Source organism: Stegodyphus dumicola, chromosome 6 (genome assembly GCF_044657685.1).
Source record: "Stegodyphus dumicola isolate Sdum_Otavi_A_Nest chromosome 6, ASM4465768v1".
Lineage (NCBI taxonomy): Eukaryota > Metazoa > Arthropoda > Arachnida > Araneae > Eresidae > Stegodyphus > Stegodyphus dumicola.
Genome location: NC_140773.1, coordinates 74,896,447 through 74,916,962, shown reverse-complemented (window position 1 = coordinate 74,916,962; position 20,516 = coordinate 74,896,447). Strand labels below are relative to the sequence as shown.

At 32.2% G+C, this 20,516-nt stretch overlaps 1 protein-coding gene across 11 annotated transcripts in view; it reads left to right on the top strand.

Moving 5' to 3' along the window:
• The window catches only part of LOC118192223 (multiple PDZ domain protein-like), a 1,451,385-nt gene that overhangs the window by 623,477 nt on the left and 807,392 nt on the right, over positions 1–20,516 (top strand). For all 11 annotated transcript variants that reach the window (XM_085818535.1, XM_085818539.1, XM_085818542.1 and 8 more), the window contains one exon: positions 8,867–9,014. In XM_085818535.1, coding sequence (XP_085674661.1) covers positions 8,867–9,014 — 148 coding nt within the window. The remainder of the gene's footprint in view (positions 1–8,866; positions 9,015–20,516) is intronic.

Sequence of the window (20,516 nt, the reverse complement as noted above, 5' to 3'; positions counted from 1 at the left end):
TAATTGCATAGAGATGATGTAAATTTTTATACTTGTATGCTTTATAGACATATTTTTAAATTATTTACGGATTTAATTAGGTATAGTCCATACGAAGGCTGTCTGCTTAGAAGAAAAGAGGGAATTTCCAAACAGAAGTTTTTGAGTAAAATAATTTTATTTGATAGTGCTCATAGTTCAGGATTGGACACGAAAGCCTCAACTTGTTACATACACACCTCTATGTGACATTATCTTTTCCCACTAATTTTAGAACTCAGAGTGGGGCAAAGTTTGAATTATAAGTGTCCAAGTTGTAAACAGAATGTGACTCATACTGTGTGCCATGTGGCTGTTCCTCAAAAATGTGGTGGTTGGATCACATGGTCCTTCGGTGATTCTTTTAATTGTACTTGTTTCGTTTGATTTTTTTTTTGTCGTTTTTTGCTAGGTGAAGTTATGCATAGCGCAATTAAGTAGTTACTCCCTATAAAATCAGTATCAAGAATCGGGCATTTGAAAATTTTGAATTAATGTTTAGATGAGAATTCGAATCCTAATCTAAACATTAATTCAAAATTTTGGGATTAGTATTTTTATTAACATCCGGATAAGCATCCATTGAAATAAAAAGTCTCTCTTCCTCCAGTCGACCTGGATCATTAATATCATAGTGGGGAGTTCTGAAGCATTTATCTCTCTTAACTCTTGAAAGCATCATCTCTCATTCACATTTGCTCTGATTTTAATATATTATGTAAGAAAGTGTAACAGACGCGAATTGTAACTAAAGTTTTTCTCAAATTGTATTGAGGAACTGAACTGCAAAATTCAGGAGTTTTAATCATGTAATACTTTATTTACTAATTTCATTTGTATTATCTTAATAAATAAGGTGTATTTTTAAAAATTTAATTTCAATTTTTTTACAAGTGTAGTTTCGAAGTTTTGCTTTAATTTGTAAGCAAAAGTATTCTCTTATCAGTCTTAAATGAAGGATTTGAGATTCAAAAATCTGTTAGGATTCTGATTCTAGAAAATTTGGGATTTGCCCCAGCTGTAATTAAAATTAATTTTGAAGAATTTCGAAAAGCTTATTTTTAAATTTTACATTCATATACGTTGTACTGGTCTCTGAAAAGCAAATTCTGTGTGCTGCTATAAAGAGCTCTGCTTTTAAACAAACGGTAGGATAATTTTTGTTTTAAAATTTTTCCACACTTAGTTTGACTGAAATATTTCGTTTGATTTCTTTCTGTAGGCTTTTTTCGTACTTGTGATGTCTTTTTGTAATGAAAATTAAAAAGAAATGAGGTTCTGAACGAAGGACACTGCTTAAATTGAAAAATTACTCTTCTACACTGTTTTTTTTTCTTCCCTACCCCATAATATTGTAAGATTACGCACTTCTCTTACATAAATGTAGCGATGGGAGATCAGAGTTTGATATCACTTACTATTATAATATCATATGTTTGTCGAAGATATATTTCGAGGCTTTGGAAACAAAAGAACGGAATTTATCTAGTTTTTGCAAACTGTTTTTTTAAAAATCTGACCTTAAGCTTTGCTTCACTTTTCTTGACTTTTTATGAATCATGTTTAATAACGTTGTACTGGTCTGCGCGTACGGTTTATCATGTTCTAGCTTTTGAAATTACTATTAATTTGAAAAATTTTACTCATAGCTTTATGTGCATTTGCATTATTCAGTTTTGAATGGTATCATTCTTCTTGAAATAAATATCAGATCTAGCAAAATTTTAATTCAGATTTAAAATATTATTAATTTAATAATTAATATTTAAAATGTTATGAACTTTTAAAATTAACCAGTTTGTCAGATAAAAATTGCATAATATTCTTTATCTACTGTGACTCAAAATCGTGCTACCATGAGGTATTTTCTCTCTCTTTCTGAAGAAATTTGGGATGAAAACATGAAAAAGGCTTTCCATTTTCGGCCTTGCCCTTTCCCCCGTATTTCATTATATTTGGTCGTGCTCAAAGGTGCTCAAAGAAAAAGAGTCTAGGCAAAATGATAATATGAGCTATTTAATGATAATATGCGGAGGGAGATATTATCTTTTGTAAGATATTTTCTCCCTCCTTTCCGCGTGGCTTCGTGATATAATTGGAAAGCATGTCTGTCTAACAGTTGGAAAATCTAGAGTTCGAATTACAGCGAGGACACGGCACACTTTTCATGTCTCCTCTTTCGACAAACCTAGTGACTTTATACATGTTAATGCTGTATACATGACAATGAATGTATACACGCTCCATAAAATGTTTTTCATATTTGCTCTGTTAGGTACCGAGTGACATTAATGGAAAAATCTGAATGCATTTCATATCTTGCCTTTGTCAAAAACTATGAATAATAATTTTAACTTCTAATACTTTTTATTTCTAATAATGTGAGAGTGTGGGGAAATACAGATCTGAACTTTTAAAAGAAAAACATTGTCTCGTCTTTAATAATTGTAAAATAATTTATAGCTTTGAAAACATTTGGTGAATGTCATGCTTTCAAGTTTTAATAAAAGTTTGAATATTTATTTTTAATATATTATTTCAAATATTATCTGAAAGGGAGATACCAGTAGTTTGATTAGTTAATTGATTAAAATGAAGCACACGAAGTTTATATCAGTGGATTAGGCTATGTCGGAGAACTGTCAGAAGAAAAGTTATCTATATTCAAGCAAATCGTAGGAAAACGACGAAAACTCGAGTACAGCCAACCCATTTGCGAGAATTTTTTATTTGTATCGTACTACCAGTGTTCAGATGTTTTATTCGTTCGCTGTTAATGGCTTGTAAGTTACAGAATCATCAAAAGTGTTAAATTATCAGAAGTGTCAAATTGCTCTTAATCCTGAAAACTAAATAATTATACATATATGTTCAGCATGAACTAAAAAAAGAAGTAACTAAGTAGAAAAGGATACGACTGACGCTGCTATTCATCTATAGAAGTATGTTCTATGCATTTCAAGATTTTTTTGTTTTGGTTTTGGTTCAAAATTGCTATGATAGATACATGTTAAAGGACTGAGATTATGTTGAACATAACAAGAAGGGGGTGGACCATTTGATTAAAGTTTTAGCATAGCTTTAAAAAGTTTTTTTCAGTGGAATTGTAAAAGGCAGGTGAGGGAGAGTGTATAAAAATCCTACAGTAGTTATCAGAGACTGATGAAAGGTAATTTAAATTTTTACTCACGTATTATTCAAAAATGTGTGAAATTTTTTAAAGTTTCTTGGATTTTTTTTAATATGATGTTTAAGGCTTATATGAATATTTTCTTTTACTGTGGAAAAAGTCTCGTTTATTCTTGAAAATAAATTTACAGTTTAAAAGTGAAATTAAATTTCTTTTACATCAATGTGCTCATAAGCAACAGTAAGAAGTATATGTTTGTGTTTTATCCATATCCAGATATATCTCCTAACTTTATTGTATGGGTAAATAGTAATATGAGGAATGGAATGAATATTTTTCATGCTTTTTTAAATTTTAGTAGTAATAATAAAACTATCTGACAGATCGTATGCTTTTTAGGAATACTGCAGAGCCCAAATAAGTAGCCAAATATTTAATTTTTACGTAAAAAGTCTTGGTAATGATGCGTATATATGGAAACAGGCAAACACCAAGTATCGCATGTATAGGTGAAGATTTGTAATTTAAGATCAGAACTACGATTTATGGAGCCTTAAATGCAAGTTTGCGGAATTTTTATTATAGTTTTTTTATGGTAATGAAGTATTACAAGAATTAATTTAACTTTAATTAATGTGGAATCATCCACGTAAAACAAATAACATTTTAAGTATTAGCCAGTTGCACGGCCAGCTTTTGGTAGGGCGTTGAAGAGCTACGTAGACCCAAGGCTGGCCGTGTAAAAGGTTATTCTTAAAAAAAGATCTAGAAAACCACCTTATTAATATTTATTTATCGCTCTCGTTTTAAAGGAGAGAGAAGCATTTTTTTTATAAGCAGCAAAATAATAGAAAATAAAACTAAACAAAAAAGATATATAGTATTCCCTATCACGATAAAATTGAAAAAATTAGCTTTTAAAATGAGATGCTGAGAAAAATGTATGAAAAAATTTTAACGACACTGCAAATTTTCTTTCTTTTTTTTTTTTTTTTTTTTTTTTTTTTTTTTTTTTTGTCAAATAAGAGAGGCGATTGATTAATAATGAAGTTAATAAAACCAATATTAGAGAAATATATACAAAGTAAAAAAATAGTGTCACGTATAGTATGTCATATCTTTCAAATAATTTTCCCAAGCAAAATCATATGAGGCCCCCCCCCAAAAAAAATGGGAACTTCCCCTTTCGCTTGAAGGCATACTGCTGCGTATTTAAGATATCTATATATATAGAGAGAGAGAGAGAGAGGGAAAATACTTTAATTAATGTTTAATTTTTATCTTTTTTCTGTTAATAGAGGGCGAAGAGTTTGTTATACAATCCTTGAAAATTTCAAAATTTTAATACCGATATATTTTTAGGTATTGTAATTTTAAGATAATGAATGTGAAATAGTAGAAAAATGGAACGATTTAAAAAAAAATCGGTTTTACTTTCATTTAAAAAGAAGTTTTTCAACTATACCCAATGATGCAAAGGGTAAAAGTCTAAGGCTTTTTTGTTTGTTGGTCAAACGAAGATATTTTCAAAAATTCTGTCAATAAAAATTTCAACACTAAATTTAAAAAAAACAATTATCGGATTTTGAAAAAAGGGGATGGGAGGAAAAAGAGAATGTGCACGCCTTTATTGTTCGGAGTCTATATTCCAGTTTCATAGCTTCTGTACGTTTATGCGACAAACTTTACTCAAATTTTTCATTTTACAATAATAGATGATTTCTTCATTTGGTAATGGTAGTGCGATTATACATCGTGATTAAAATTTGACGCGAAACTAAATATAAAGAATGTAGCACTGTTTGATGCAAGGAAACCCGTACGCGTACTCTATTTTGTCGATTTTAAATATATGTTCTGAATTCTTCCCGTCGTGGTTTCCTCTTTGCTGCATATTTCTTGCTGCTACACGGAATGCTTGGAATCTAATCAAGATCTGATGCTTATTGTTTGGGAAGCGTGTCAGCTTTCTGGAATGCAATGCAACGCTTCTTTCGTATCTTCTTTGAAACATTCTTTCTGTGACCGAAATGAAAATGATTGACAAAATATTCCCGAAATATTTTCTCGTTCACTCAATTTATCGGTAAATGTCAGCTTTTCTGAAAACCGATTTAATTTTTCTTACATTCTTTCTGTAAAGATATTTATTTTAGTATGAAATATGTACCTATAATGTCCTTAGAAGTGATCTGACACCCTTATAGCAAAGGGAGGTTCCTAACTTATTATTGATTAATTCTTTGGATTTAGAGGTTTCAACAGAAAAGAGACGTTGGTATCTGCTAAGAGTGGCAGTGCATCAGATCTGTACCAATTGTGATAATCCTCTGATTATATCTCACCTTTTAATGACCAAATATTAATGATTTTATTGCATTTATTTGCTAATTTAGCTTGTTTAATTGGGATTACTTTAATTATTTATTTTTTAATTTAGCTGGTTTGATAGGGAAATCCATTCGAATATTTTCAAACTTCTGAAATAGATAATAATTTACAATTTTTATATTCATGCTAGAAACATCTTTAATTGAGACTTTCCAAAAATTGATAAACTGTTACGTTAAGCTACGCTACCTTTTCTCTCGAATTGACAAGTATTGCCACTTCTCGAAACATGATATCTTTAACTTGCCTTTGACGTTGCTTGTCTCCGAAATTTAATCTTCGACGTGACATAAGATCTTGAAATCACCTTTCAAATTTCTTTTACATTGATTGACAATATGAGCGATTTAAAAGGAAAAAATGCACTTCTTAAGCGTTTAAATACTTATTTTATTTTGTAATAACACATTTAGTTCATAAAGGTTACCAGCTTCATGTCTTAAATAGTTGCTGCATTATTATACAGTGTGAAAGGTATTCTTTACGTCATACATTACGTTCTTTTGTACAAAATCCTTTCGTTTATATCTGTAAAATGTTTTTCAAGTTTAAAATTTTTGTTCGTAAATTGTATACAGCTTGTAATTTTATGGAAGGATATTTTAAATGCGAGTTGTATGTCAATATCCTTTTCATTTAAAGTAATATTTCGTGTTTTTTGAACCTTTGATGCTAGGAAAAACTCAGCAAATAATTGAATCAGTAGATTAAAAATCTGTACAAGGAAGTCATGTGTACACCACATGACTTCCTTGTACAGAGTACTAAATTATACCCATTTTTTCTTGAATTTCATTTAAACTTATTGGATTGGATTAAATCTACTTCGTCGATAGCATAAACCACAATAGAATAAATGCACTCTTTAAAACTCACTATATTTGTTTACCATAGCGACACTCTGGCCCTAGGTTCACTTAACAGCGTTACATTTTATTCATCTTTTAACTCAGAATGCACAAAATTTATATCATCTTAAGAATTATCTAATCGTTGCTACATGTTCTGTTCAAATACTATAATAAATCTAAAACGATGTATAAAAGAAATTAAGCAAACAACAACAACAACAAAGAAACAGTTTTTCACAGACGATTCAGTAATTCTCATTCAATCAATTCAGTTCTCACTTCGCGACAAGGCAAAAATACATAAAAACTGAACATGTCTGTATTGAAAATTATGAAGTAAATCTTAAACATTTATTTCCTCGAATAAATTCCAGAATGGATTAAGCATGGTTTAATTCGAATAATAAAAGGCCTTATTGGGAAGCTTACTTTCTCTAGATTAGCAACAAATGTACTATTCTGCTGTTTGAAATGTAAACAAGCAATGGCCGACATGGAAAAAATTATTAGGCTTAGCGGCACTTAGACAACTTTTAAATTGTTGATAATTCTAAAAATATTGCATACAGATTTACTAAAGGCATAAAAATCTTAACCGGAATATAAGAACAACATAATTCAATCATTTTTAAAGCAAAAAATGCACAATTTATAAACATATAAGAATAAAGAAACTGAGATCACTGAGCCGAGTAACGGTGTGGATATAATATATTATTTATATACGTTTGGTTCGTCCGATTGCAACCAAAATACGAGGTGCACATCTACGTGTTATAGCAGTCCTATATACAAAATTTCAACGTTCTGAGGCTACTCGTTTTTGAGTTATGCGATATACGTGCGTACGTACAGATACCACAAAAAATTCTCTTCAGAACTCATTTTAAAGCAGTTTTCTAATTTTTTGGAGGAAAACAGTCTTTTATTCTGCCCTTACGTACAGATGTCACGAAAAAACATCGTTAAATTGCATTCAGTAGCGGTCAAAATGGATATTTTTGTTGAAATATTCTGCCTGAAACTTTTCGCGATTACAAGACTTCCTTTTTGCTTCGTACAAGAAAGTAAAAATTAGTTAGTGTTTTAAGATGTAAATTTTAAATTCAGAATTGTAAAGAAATACCCAAATTTATACAAAATATTATTATTTTGTTTTTGTTTGTGTCTGTGCATGTGTCACTGATTTTAGTAGTACCTCACCAACTATAATTTACCGTATCTTCTTTTACTGCCGTTCACTGACTTTCTTTCATAAGGATCGTTATCCTATTTTTAAGGTTTACGTTTGTTTTATGTGCGTATTCAATTTTTAATGAATATATTTTTTAGCATTTCCCACACTTGTTGCAAAATACTCAAAGTATAATTCTATTCTTGTGCATACCAGGTACTCCTATTTCTGTTGTTCTGACTGTCAGATTAATACAAGTTGCTCAAGCATTCATAGTTTCAATAACTGCATTAACGTCAAGAAAAATTCTGACAGTTTGCTGAAAACCATCCTCACAGAAATTAGGAGTAAATGCAATGAATAATGCATATATCTGCCCTTCCCTCGCCCCCCCCGAAAAAAAAAGAATGGACCCTGTTTTCTGTAAAATAAGATTTGGAATTAAATTGTTTTCTTCGAGATGCAAAGACTGTTGTTAGCAAATTTATAGGGATGTTATAAAATGCGTAATAAAGCACATTTCTTAAATCAGACAGAGTTCAACAGAATATTGCCACCAATAAATCTTTTAAAAAGGGGGAAAAAAGGTATTTCATGTTAGTTTGACAACTATACATTCTGACATTTCTTATCGGTTTGAGAGTAAAGAAAGAAAAGCTACAGGAAGCAAAATTTTGTATCGCTTTGCAAAAAAAAAAAAAAAAAAAAAAAAAAAAAAAAAAAATTAGATATCAACATTTTTAAAATTTATTATAAATAAACGAAAGGTAATATAAAACGGACAAATATAGTTCCCTTGGTGGGTTTCCTGAGCCACGGTATTAGAGGAAAGAATAAAGTCTTCTATATTAAATTTTCTGTTGTTTTTGGATATATCTAGGATGCAAGGTTTATTTCCCTTAACGTAAGCGAAATCAGAAGAATAGAATATATTTGAGTTGGATATTTTTATGAATATGCGTCAGTGTACCAAAATCATTTATTCTGATGGTTTACGTAAAAGCCCTGGAATTTTATTCATATTCTGTGTTTGAAAAAATGGCTAAAGGATTTATTTCCTTAGCCGAGACATGTTCATCAAGTTAATATAGTTACTTAAAATAAAGTATGGAATTCGCTTTAGAATAGATTCAGCACCGTCGATGAGGGTTCTATAACAGTAAAGTCTAATTTTTACCATATATTTAATTAAATAATTCCATTTTATTAAAAAAAAGTATGCGTTACTGAGATAAATATGAAAATTTTCATCTCTTAGCTTGAATTTTGCCATTTTGTTTATTTTCTGTTCTTTTAATCCAGGCTGCGTTCTCGGCAACCGATGGACGGGTGGGAGTTCGAGAGAAGGACCTAGCAGACGATCAGCCAGAGATGGAAACTTTCGAAGTGGAACTAGTCAAAGACCAACAAGGACTTGGAATTACCATTGCTGGATACGTATGTGAAAAAGGTAGGTGTTTTGTTACATTTTTTTAACATCATGAACAAATTGTAATGGATTAAGCTACTATTGTGAAATTTCTGCAAGTGATCGAATGGCCCAGAACGCTGCCCTTACAATTGCTTCTTGAGATTGTTTTTGTTTACTGGGGCGGAATTAATTGATTGTACTGAAGTTTTCGTGATTTTTTTCGATTTATAATATGAATACGAATTAACATCTTTCAAAGTCCTTTAACTTTTTTTTTTTTTTTTTTGTCTTATTACGTTATGTTTATAGTTTTCTTCAATAAACATATACGTTCTTTCAGTTTGCAGAAGTTCTCGATTTGGAAGTTTCTTGGAATACTTTAAGATGTTTTATTAATCCAAAACGTTTATTAATCTCAACCTCTTTTTGTTCACTTCTCCCTTTCCGATTTTCATTTTGCTCAGTGCCTCCATTTTTCAGTTTATTCAACGATCTTCGTGTTTAACAACCTTTGTAACAAGGATATGTTACATGTCTTTTGAATATAATCTATAGGCACCGACTGAAAACAGTGGTCATGTTTTTAGAGCATTATACTAATAGTTTGTAAATTTTGTTCCCTTGAAGTAGAAAAATGGAGCAACTTAGACATCATTTTGAAGTTTGGCATAACAGGATTTTGGTATGATTCAAAATGTGTGACTAATGTTTGTATAATCATGTGAATGTTTAAATGTTAATTTCAAAATTGTTTTATGAGTCAAATTTTCTAAACGCAGTTTATTGTCAACTTTCTTTCCAGTGCCCTCTTATTATCCATCTGAAAAGTACTTCTCCTCTGTGCCTATTTGTGAATAGTAGCGCCCACATTGCGAAACTATGGTCTACAATTATGTAGCATTTTGTGTATCTTGTACTATAGCCACCTAAAATCAGGCTTTAAAAAAATTCACATTCATAAAGTCGGATACATATTAAGTATACATTAAGAGTAAAATGTGGTCTGTGTTTATGAGCCCCACCAATGGAAAAATTATTTACTTACTACTTTACTTGCGAGCTGGCACGAAAAATTTGAATTAATTATTAATACATAATTATTTTTTATTTTGAAAATGATTAATTTAGCAAATAAAAATAGCATGAAATTCATGTGAGCCATTTCATTCGAAATACGATATATAAAAATTACAATTTAAAGGGTCGAGCAGGGAGAGGAACTCACTTTTATAACTTCCCCTTTTTGTTGATGTTGTTGTAACAGGCGTTGTTTTTAAATCAATTTGTAGAGTCATTAAGATTTTTTTTGGAAGCAGGGAAGATGAAAAATGAGCAGTGCCCTCGCCGGAACCCGAACTACGGACCTCTCGAAATAGCGTGGAGCGTGCTGACCACTACACCACGAAGGCATACTAAGAAGGCGGGAGAAATACCTTATAAGTTTTCCTATGAAAATCTGTACCGTAAGCCAGTACTAATTAGTGTGGCACCTTCTAGATGTAGCACTTTAACTTGTTATACCGTAGTCTAATTAGCACCCCATGAAAGACATATTTATATCGTTCCTGATGATTGAAAATCGTTAGGAAAATAAGCAGTAAAGAAAAAGTTATAGGAAAAAATCAGCTAAGTATCTGACGCATGTATATATATATATATTTTCAAAATATTTTATTCTTTTTTTGAATTCGCACATATGTAATGTTAATGAGGGGCACATCCATTTACCGATTTTGGTAAAAGAACGAGCTTTGAAGCCTTTTCAAATTCTTATTTATCAATTTCTTGTGCACCGGTTTAAATTTAAAAAGTTTCTTTCAATGCCGGAAAATATCACCTTGAATGATGTTTGAGTAGCATTTAGTTCTTTTGCTTCTATGCACATTTTAATCTAGTTGTATATTTTTACCTCTGTAGTACAGTCACTGCTTGTAAAGTTTCTGCACTGAGTACTAGACTCTTTAACGATCGAGATAACATTTTTAGTACTATATTTAATCAATTATTATCTGCATACTTTTCGTGTAAATTTTATCGTTTTCCTTTTATCTAGTTCCTTAGCAAGGTAAAATAGATTATTTTTGAAGGTTAAATATTTAGATAATCTGTAATTAAAAAAAATCTTTTCAATGAGATTGGTATTTTAAACCATGTGCATAAAATCTCTAATTTAAATCATGATCACTTTAATCATCCGATCAAAATAATCGCCACTATTTTATTTTGAAATTAAATAGTTTATTTTGACGTTATGGCTTTCTGAAGTTACCATTATTCTTATAGCTTTATCAAGGTCTCATTATTATTATTATAGCTTTCGTAAATTGGGCGTATGCCATTTAATTTCTTGTCTTCAGTTTCTTTTCTTCAATTTTAATGTTCAAATATATATGCGACAACATTTTGATATTGGACACTTCATTTTATTTGAAAGATTGTTTTACTAGCACCTTAAAAATCTCATTGAGCTTTAGTAGCTGGTTCGTTCTGGTTTCGATTAACAGTGATTAAATAGCCTTGTTCAATCATTGGGAGTTTCAAATTTTTCCCACATATAACGTTCATGCAAATCATTCATTGTTTTAAAGAAAATAATTTTAGAGTGCTGAAGTGAAATAATTTATTAAATCTTTGTTGAATAATTCTGGCTTCGAGGAATTAAAATTCTTTGAGATTTTAATTCTGGGTCATTTCAAATATGAGTAATGTTTTTTACAAGTGAAGCTCATAAATTAGCTTTTTGATTCATGTCATTTATATTGTATTCACTTGGTTGCTTCCATTGTTCTGTCTTGTATAACTCTTCTATTCAACATCCACCCGGAACTTCATGAGTGTTCATGTGTGTGAACTTCAGCAGTTTTTCATGTGTGTACCAGGAAGGGGTGAAGAAGAATGTAATAAAGTGAAATAAAAATTTTTTAACTTAGTTTTATCGATAAATTGAAAGGAGTATTTCTTTCGGCAACTAGCTTAACGTTATTTGCAGTATGGCTGGAGTACGCTTCTGAATCAGTGAGAACTGATCACTTTTATGTGTTGTCAGTTAAAAAAATTTAGGTTCCTAAAGAGATCTCTGCCAACCAATCATCGGTGGCAGTTAATCTCAATAATGCCTTTAGGCGAAGCTGAGTAAGTCGCATAGTGAGTCACTAAATCATTATAACAACTGATTTCTTCTGTCGCTTATATCTAACGCAGAATATTCGTATTACTGTCTTTATGTGATTTAATTTTGTTACTTTCTTCAAAACAATTGCTAGAACATGGAAGAGTTTGAGATAAACTGCCAAAAAAAGTATATTATTTGTATTATTTAGAAAATTAAAATTGTATTTGTAATAGTTCACTGAGTAAATAGACCCGACTTTGATTTTCGCTGAACGCGCTGCCTGAGTAATGTTTCGTACTTTTATAACGTGCTTTTCTATGTGTAAAGGTAAGCAGATAGCAGATCCAAAAGCACAAAGCTTTCGCCTGTTTTTACATAGGCATCAAATTTAGCGAAATCTTTAGAGATTTTATAGAAGTCTGTGTTGTATTGCTTGTTATTACTAATCTTCCTGGTCTGAGCCTTAGCCAGCTCTCTCTTGACCACGAATTTCTTCGTGGCCAAAAAGGAAAGGTTGCGCTTTAGGCCGTGGGCACCGTGTAGGTTGACAGTATGAATTTGCCTGCTTCACCTCCGTTTTCATGGAAAATATCTCGGTGGCGTTATACGATTATTTTCTACCACAACTTCTCGAGATTTGACCGTATTTTACGTTTTTCCATGCTGCAACAACATTTGCACCCGTAGAAATATTTATGTCGTCTCTAAGATTCGATCTCGGGATTATGGCTTTGGCAGTCAGTTCCCCCTACCACCATGCTAATATTGTGGTTAATCTGTATTTTTATCGCTCTTAGGGCAGTAACTATAATTTTATTTCTGTATGTTTATAGGAAATAGCTAATGCCCACTTTGAAAATGTGGGGAAAAGCTATTTTTATTGTTGACAAATTTTTGAATAATTCGTATACAAATCAAGGAAATATTTCAACGGATCCAATCTCTCCTGTAATTCTGGCCCCATAGTCAAATAACTGGGAGATTATAGTCACCATCTAATTAACTTAGATCGAAAATCTTATAAAAATTCCATCAACGGCTGATAATCAAGAAAGGTTCTAATTTCCAAGATGCATTAGTCAAGGCAAGTGTCTCTTTCTTGTGTATTTCTAGTAGCAGTAATTTCGCCATACAGTTACATTCCCTGAATGGGCTGTTTCACTTCAATATTCTGTCTGAATGAGTGGTCGCAATTTGTAATTGTAGTGCCATCATCTCCAGATTTGTTGAAAAAAAAGAAACATGCAGAATTCGGAAATGATTAGATAAGCTGATACCATTGAAATTTCAGTGTCGGGGGTATACATGGTAAAGAGCGAAGCTTTAAAAGTTCTCACATTTGATATGGATTGCTTGTCGCGAAATCTGTTAGTTACATAACCCGTTGGAAGAGTGTCAGCTAATGAACCAAAATCTTTTCTACTTGTTTTTTACCATTAAAAGGCTTGAGTGCAGCAGCTTCTTCCTAAATTAAGGTCTGATGCGAGAGAAAGAAAACGACGCGACAATAGGGAAAGGGAAAAAATATCCGCAGCGCCATAATACTCTTGAATATCGAGAAATTTCCATTCCTTCTGCTCAGACAGACAGCTTGCGACAATTACTGCCCCGTCATAAAAGGAAGTGAGATCTGCGCGGCGTGGTGGGTAGTAACGAATAAAAAGGAACTTACTGCGACCGTAACTGAAAAGATTCACCTGTTGAATGCATCGCAAAATAATAGCTATTCGAAAAAGAGCTACCGCCATCTTGCCTATTGATCGAAAAGCTAGAGCATTCACATTTTCTGGTAGCATGCATTTCGTGCTAATTTTGCTAGATTTCATTCCGTCTCCCCGTTTATAGGAATCGCAGTATGCGAACCTTCCATATATTATTGGTCATATTTAATTGAATTGCATTTGTCTGACTGCTCATGTTTTAGTCACAAGCTACAGTGGGTTCATTTGCACTGCACATGCATGTAAATAACTGTCGGATTGTTTAAATGAATAATTGAGAGATTTCAGTGGTCGGCAGTATGTCGAATGCCTTTGGGCTACTAAATGAACAGCTTAAAGGTTCAGAGAGAATAATGTTTTGTTAGAGGGCGGGAGAATTCTGTCTAGGCTATGTGCTGCTAGGTTTCAAAGGGAATAAAAATTTGAGTATTGCTTTGCGTCGGAAAAACCTGTTAGGAAAAATAATGCAAGCATCATAACCATTAACTGATGTTCGCGCCCTAAGTAATAGTATGAACTAAAAAGCTCGAGTAATTGGGGCATATTTATTCATTTATTGTTTCACATAAAATTAGTTCTAGAGCCACTTAAAATAATTCTAGAGTCAATAAAATTAGGTCTAAAGCTACATAAAGTAAGTTCTAGAACGTATTGCCAGCAGCAGTTTGTTTTCTGCCTGTGTTTTACATATGATTATTAACATTTCATCATATTAATATAATAACAGAGTCTAAGAAAATAAATATCGGACTCAGTTTGAGAGGAATGAGCGGAAAATAAAAAAGCGAGATGATAAATAGTACTAAAAACGCACACTAGAATAGTGTCTAGTGTGAACGTCTAGAAACATAGTGTGCGTGTTTAGCCTTAAATTCATGCCCATGCATTTCGCTTCATTACAACAAGGTGTAAAATGCCTTGAATGACACGAAAACAGGCAAATTCTATTCAAGATATTAATTTTTAAGTCAATCTTTCTTCAAATGTTACAAAATAATAGTTTTTAAATGATTTTGCTGAAAAAATTTTTCTGTTTCGAAAAGAGGGGGGGGGGTCCTCGTTCACTTGTGACTAGTTATGAAAGTGAAGAAAATATTATATTAATATGTAATACTTAAACAAGTAATTAACCTAATTAAACAAGTGATGTGCTGTTAAACACATTTCTGTTTGTTGCAAGAGGAATACGGTGCAGTTTTTTTCTTTCTTTTAAAATTTCATTCTAATCTTTGTATTAGTTCATATTACACAGTTCGCATAAAATTGCATTTTAAAAACGTAACGGCCTTTCCTTTCGGTTCCATCTGAATACAAAATTGTTATTTAACAAATCAATAACAGATTTTTGAAAACGTAAGTCACGAATTTAATTCGTTCCCGAAGGCCGTTCATCATTCAAAGTGCTAGTAAAGCGAAATTATTTTTTCCAGAGGAATTAACGTAAAATAAATTAATCCATTCCTGGACTACAAAAGATAGATAACGTAGAATTTAAAATAGTACCTTGTGTACAAATCTTTGTGTACTCTGTCACAAAATCATGGAAATCATTAAATATAAGACAAAAGTGGTAAATATAATATTAAAGAGATAAAATCCAAACCATTTTAATTTAATTTTACTTTACCGGCACGGAGGTGAGTAGATGGTATATGTGGAAAGTAAGGAGGAAGGGATTAGCGTTTGGATGAGGAGTATCCTTCAATAAGAATGTCAGCTAATTGTCTTTCTGGGGCATTTTTTTTTTCTTTCTCTCTCAGCGTCATTCAATTCAACTAATTCGTTTTTAATTCTAACTCTAAGTAATTCGTTTCAGTCAAAATTTACTCAGTGGGATTTACTCTTAACTGCATTTTAAAATGTTTCATGGCTTTGTCAATGAAAATTCTTGGGCTATGGCTTGCTAGTACTTTATCAGGGTATTTATTTCATTACACAAAATTTAGGACGCCATTTTTCACAGCCCACAAGCGGCTTAGCGGTAAAATCCCTGAATACTGGTAGTTCGGTCCGAGTTTCGAAGCCGGGAAACAGACTAACTGCATCGTTGATTTTCGTGATTTTCCGTATGTGTAACGTGTATACGAGCCAGTTTACCTTAGAAAGTCCTCCACGAAGGCATCCCTCCCCTTAGGCACCTAGCCCTCTAGTGTTTTTCCATGAATAAATAGAGCAAACCAAACTATTTGCACAAACTTCTCGGATTATAGAACTAAGCTCCTTCCTTCTTCTTCTGAAGAACTTCTTTCACAATCGAACTATTTCTAAAGTTGTTTAAGTTTTCTCTTGTTAAACTCGGTTTTGTGGCCGTCTAGAAACTTATCTTCATTGTTAACTTCCATGCCCCTGATTTTGTTTAGGAGCTTAATATCTTAAGATAACAGAACAATTCTCAATGTCAAAGCTGTCAATGTCTTTGGATCAAATCGTTCAGTTCTGTCGGTCTGTCGAATCAGTTTACGACCTGAATCATAAACTAATTCCAAAAGTTACATTAAATAGTGCTCAAGAAAAGAAGAAACAAAATTACCGAGAGAAATAGCAAAGTAATATACAGAACAAAAGTAAACCTTCTTTTCATTAGTGAAAGAATTTTTTTCTAACTTTCTTTGCGTATTTTTAGCGAATTCTTTTCTCTGGATTGATTTCAGTATTCATCGATCACTATTTGTTGCTGACGAAGTAATTAATCCCACCGTGTGATTTTTTTGGGGGGGAGGGGGCTGAGGGCTTTTATTTAACATGGGCTGTAAAATGTGTTTACTCTGTTTGTTTTCCCCTCTTTTATTTTCTTACGTATTAATAGTAATTTTTATATCTAAGTAATTATATCCATTCCCATTTTATCCTTGCATCAATATGCTTACATCATCATACTTCTTTTCAGAATCTCTTACTAATAATATAGTAACTCAATTCTTGAATGCTCTAATGTCTGCTTCAATGACCACATAGCGTACGTAAAGATATATGAAATAACATGATTAAAAGGGCAGGACATCAGCATTTCATCAAATGGTCGCAGAGATAAAGTCCCACTGCAGTAACTGTACACTGCGCAAAGAAAAAGGGGGGGACAGTTCTATATCTTCCGTTCAACGGAGAAATTCACAAATTTATCATGGCGTCTTTTTTCAGTTTGCGCCAAGAATAACTCACTTGGCGACCTTCTTGATATATGGCAACTTGATATTTTGTTTTTTTAACAATAGGTCAACAATAGGTTTAACAATAGGTAACAATAGCTTTGTTAACAATAGGTCATCTTTCGATTTCCATTAGAAACATTTTTTGTTTTTCTGGTTTGTTCCGATTTGAATGAACGTGTGGCAACGCCAGAAACGGGGAAAAAGCATTCGATTTAAATGAAATCAAAATTCTATAAGTGGCATTAGTGGACAAAAAATTCACCTCTTTTGCATTTGTAGTTTAGGACGCTAGATGTTAAAAAGATTTGCTTTCTTCATGGTCACGTCTTGGCAGCACTTCACTGGCTGCGATAAATCTTTCTTTAAATGCTGTTGAATATTTATTGAAATATACTGCTGAGCTGTTTGAACAGAATTAAAAACTGCCAATGTATTTTGAGTATAAATTTATTATAGGATTCGAAGTTAGTCGCTGTTTTGTCCATAGATCTTTTATTAAATGTGGAATAAGTGAAATATCTAGTGGGTGATGCACATGGTTATTATCTTTAGGGAATTACTGAAAGTGAAATAGTCATGGAACAAAACAATAAAGCATACTGAAATGAACATTTCATTGTGCTTAATTGTCTTTTGAAGGCTCATAGTCAAATTCTATTTTTGGGGAAATTTCGGTTTTAAGAACGTATGGGTTAAAATTTGGGTCTCTCAAAAATCATCAGCGGGCCAGTGAATAAGATTACCATGCGCTAGTAGTCAGTTAACCGTATGCTGGTTGAATTACCAATAACAGAACGCACTGACAGTATGAATATGTTCCTGGTTGGCCTAATGTATAACGCAGTGATCAGAATGTTTTTTCAGTTGACGACGCATTTAACAGAACAACCATGATCTTGCGACGCATGTATTTGAATTTTAATTAATGTTATTATGTATATTACGTAGAATCATTAGGTTTATTTTGGAGCAGGAGGTGTTATTAACGGGATTCTAACTCTAACCTTCTGAGTGCTATCCAGATGTGTATCCAAGCATACCAGCACACCATAAAGATACACGGGTAAAGAGGAAGGAAGAAATCCTCACAGTTATGCATCAACTATCTGAAATTATACTTGGTACTTTGAATAGAGGCTGTCAAGATACAAAATCACGCGTTGACTATCATGATTGTAGCGAACAGGTTAAAGAGCCGCGTATCATCTTGAAAGTATGCCAGTTCATTCTCTTTTAGATAACCTTGCCCTAACTTCATGCAGAATATGCTGGTTCTTGAAAGTCAAATCGTTTCAATCAAGTATTATTTAAAATCGAATATTTTAGGATATACATTGCGGAGCATCGCGACACACTAATGGAAAAATATTTGTATAATCTGTATATACGAGTATTCTTTTCCTTTGAAAATCCTGCATAAAATCATTTCCAATAAGGCAGACAATCTCAGATGCTTTGCCGCAGTGAATTCCTTCTCACCTTCTACTTGTATGTGAGCACCGCGTGTGCATTTCTATACTCGCTCAGGATGCGTGCGTAGTTAGTTCGTTGTTTAATTAGTTAAAATATAGCATGTTCGGACCACTTGCTTTAGAAAGGATATACCTTGATGGAACGCTTCCTGATGAAAATTGATGCGCATACACGCTAGATATTGGCAAAACGTCGTTCTTGGCCGCATAAACATACATGGTTGAAGTGGTGGGAATGCATACCTTAAAACCAAATCCTTTCAGGATTTTATTTGATGGCAGCTTAATTTGTTCTCCTCTTCCCCCTAACCCAATTTTTCGCATCTGGGTTTTATATATGTATAGATATAGGAAAGTGCTAGTTTTTTACAAGGTGAGATTTTAGAAAACAATTGCTTTTCAAGAAACTGAGCTATGTTCTTTTTTAATGGTGATTATGAGACTCATTCGTACATTTTCATAATTTATAAAAAAAAAATTCGAATGTTTTTGTGTACAGTTTTTCTAGGATTTTATCTTTATGTAAATTATATTTTTGTATTTTTTGCTTTTCAATTCAGTCAGAATTTACTTTTATTCTTTGCTTGTGACTAATAGGGTCCCGTACAACATGTTGGGCTGTTCTTGGCATCATGTGACTATTAGAAATATTATTTTGCATTTGAGAACAATTTATTAACAGCGGTTTGAGACGCATGATGGCAGGGAAAACCGAACGTGTTCGTCACTCATTAATCATCTGCATTTAAAATTTTTAAATACTAACCCCCTGAAAAGTTCTATTTGAAGCATTAAAGATAGAAAGATAGTTCTCTTTTGTTACTACAGTTAACAACTTCATTCTCACATTCATTTCACGTTTAAAAAAACTTTTTTCTCCGGCTTTAATTTTTTCACTGTCTATCAAGACAATTTTACTGTCCTACACAATTCTTCCTCAGATAGGATAATGCTTTAAAAAAATTGTTACCAGCCCTTTGCAGCTTAAGCATAGGATTTTTCAATTAAATATTTTATTCTTACTATTTGTTTTTCGAGTATATGTATATAATACTGTAATGCAGTCGTAGTGGCTGAGGATGAAGGCTTGATGAAGCAGCTAGCAAAACTGAATTGAAGAAACACCATCTTTATTTTTACACATTTGAAATCATCTCTTCAGCAGAAAAATTACTTTGCAATCATCGTTGAATACACTACATTTTTATATATACACAGGTAAAAAGATACGACATTATTTCAGGCAGGAAAGCATAAGCGACGCATACTTCTTTGCATGGCAGAAGTCAGGAAAAAAAGAAGGCATCATTGCTAGCGACGCAATATTTATACTACATAGGTGCATATGTGAAGCTAAGCTGTGATTGTTAATTTTAGTTTTAGTTACCTTTTTCAAGCAGTGTTATGTTTTCGAAAAATCTCGAATTTAGAAGAAAGAATGAACTTAGGTTGGAGAAATTTAGAATAGTCAATTTTAAAGTCGCCAATTATTTGTATGCATATAACCATAGTATTTTATTACACCCCCCCTTTTCAAGGAGAAAAAGGCGTAGCGACAGAGAAGCCTTTTTAAAGAAAAAGCCTTAAAGCACTAGCAAATGAAGAAAAACCTAAAATTTTGATCAACATAATAAATAACTATAAAGTATAAATTTCGAATATCAATTTCAAAAAAATTTACTTTTTAGAGTCCTTTTAAATTTTGCAGCATTTTAGTCCGAAAATCTTTTTGTTTGAGAGTTCACATAATCATAATTCGTCACGGAAGGTTCTTGTTATCACAGAGTATCACAAATAAAAACTTTTACATAATCATTACTTATATTTAAATGTAACACACATAAATATTATAATACTAATTTCCATATTGATAAATTATATTTTAACACCATAAATATAATAGGAGTAACATTTTCAGAAATTATGGTTTGCCCGTTATTCTCTTTCATTTATATTTTCTGATTTTACCAAACTGAAAGGCCCGAAGTACTTCTAACAAACGTTTCCTTCTATAGGGTTATCCTCTTGAGCTAACCAGTGTGTACTTCTACATTAGTGGCTCAGGGATGCCTTGGAAGTTACTTGAA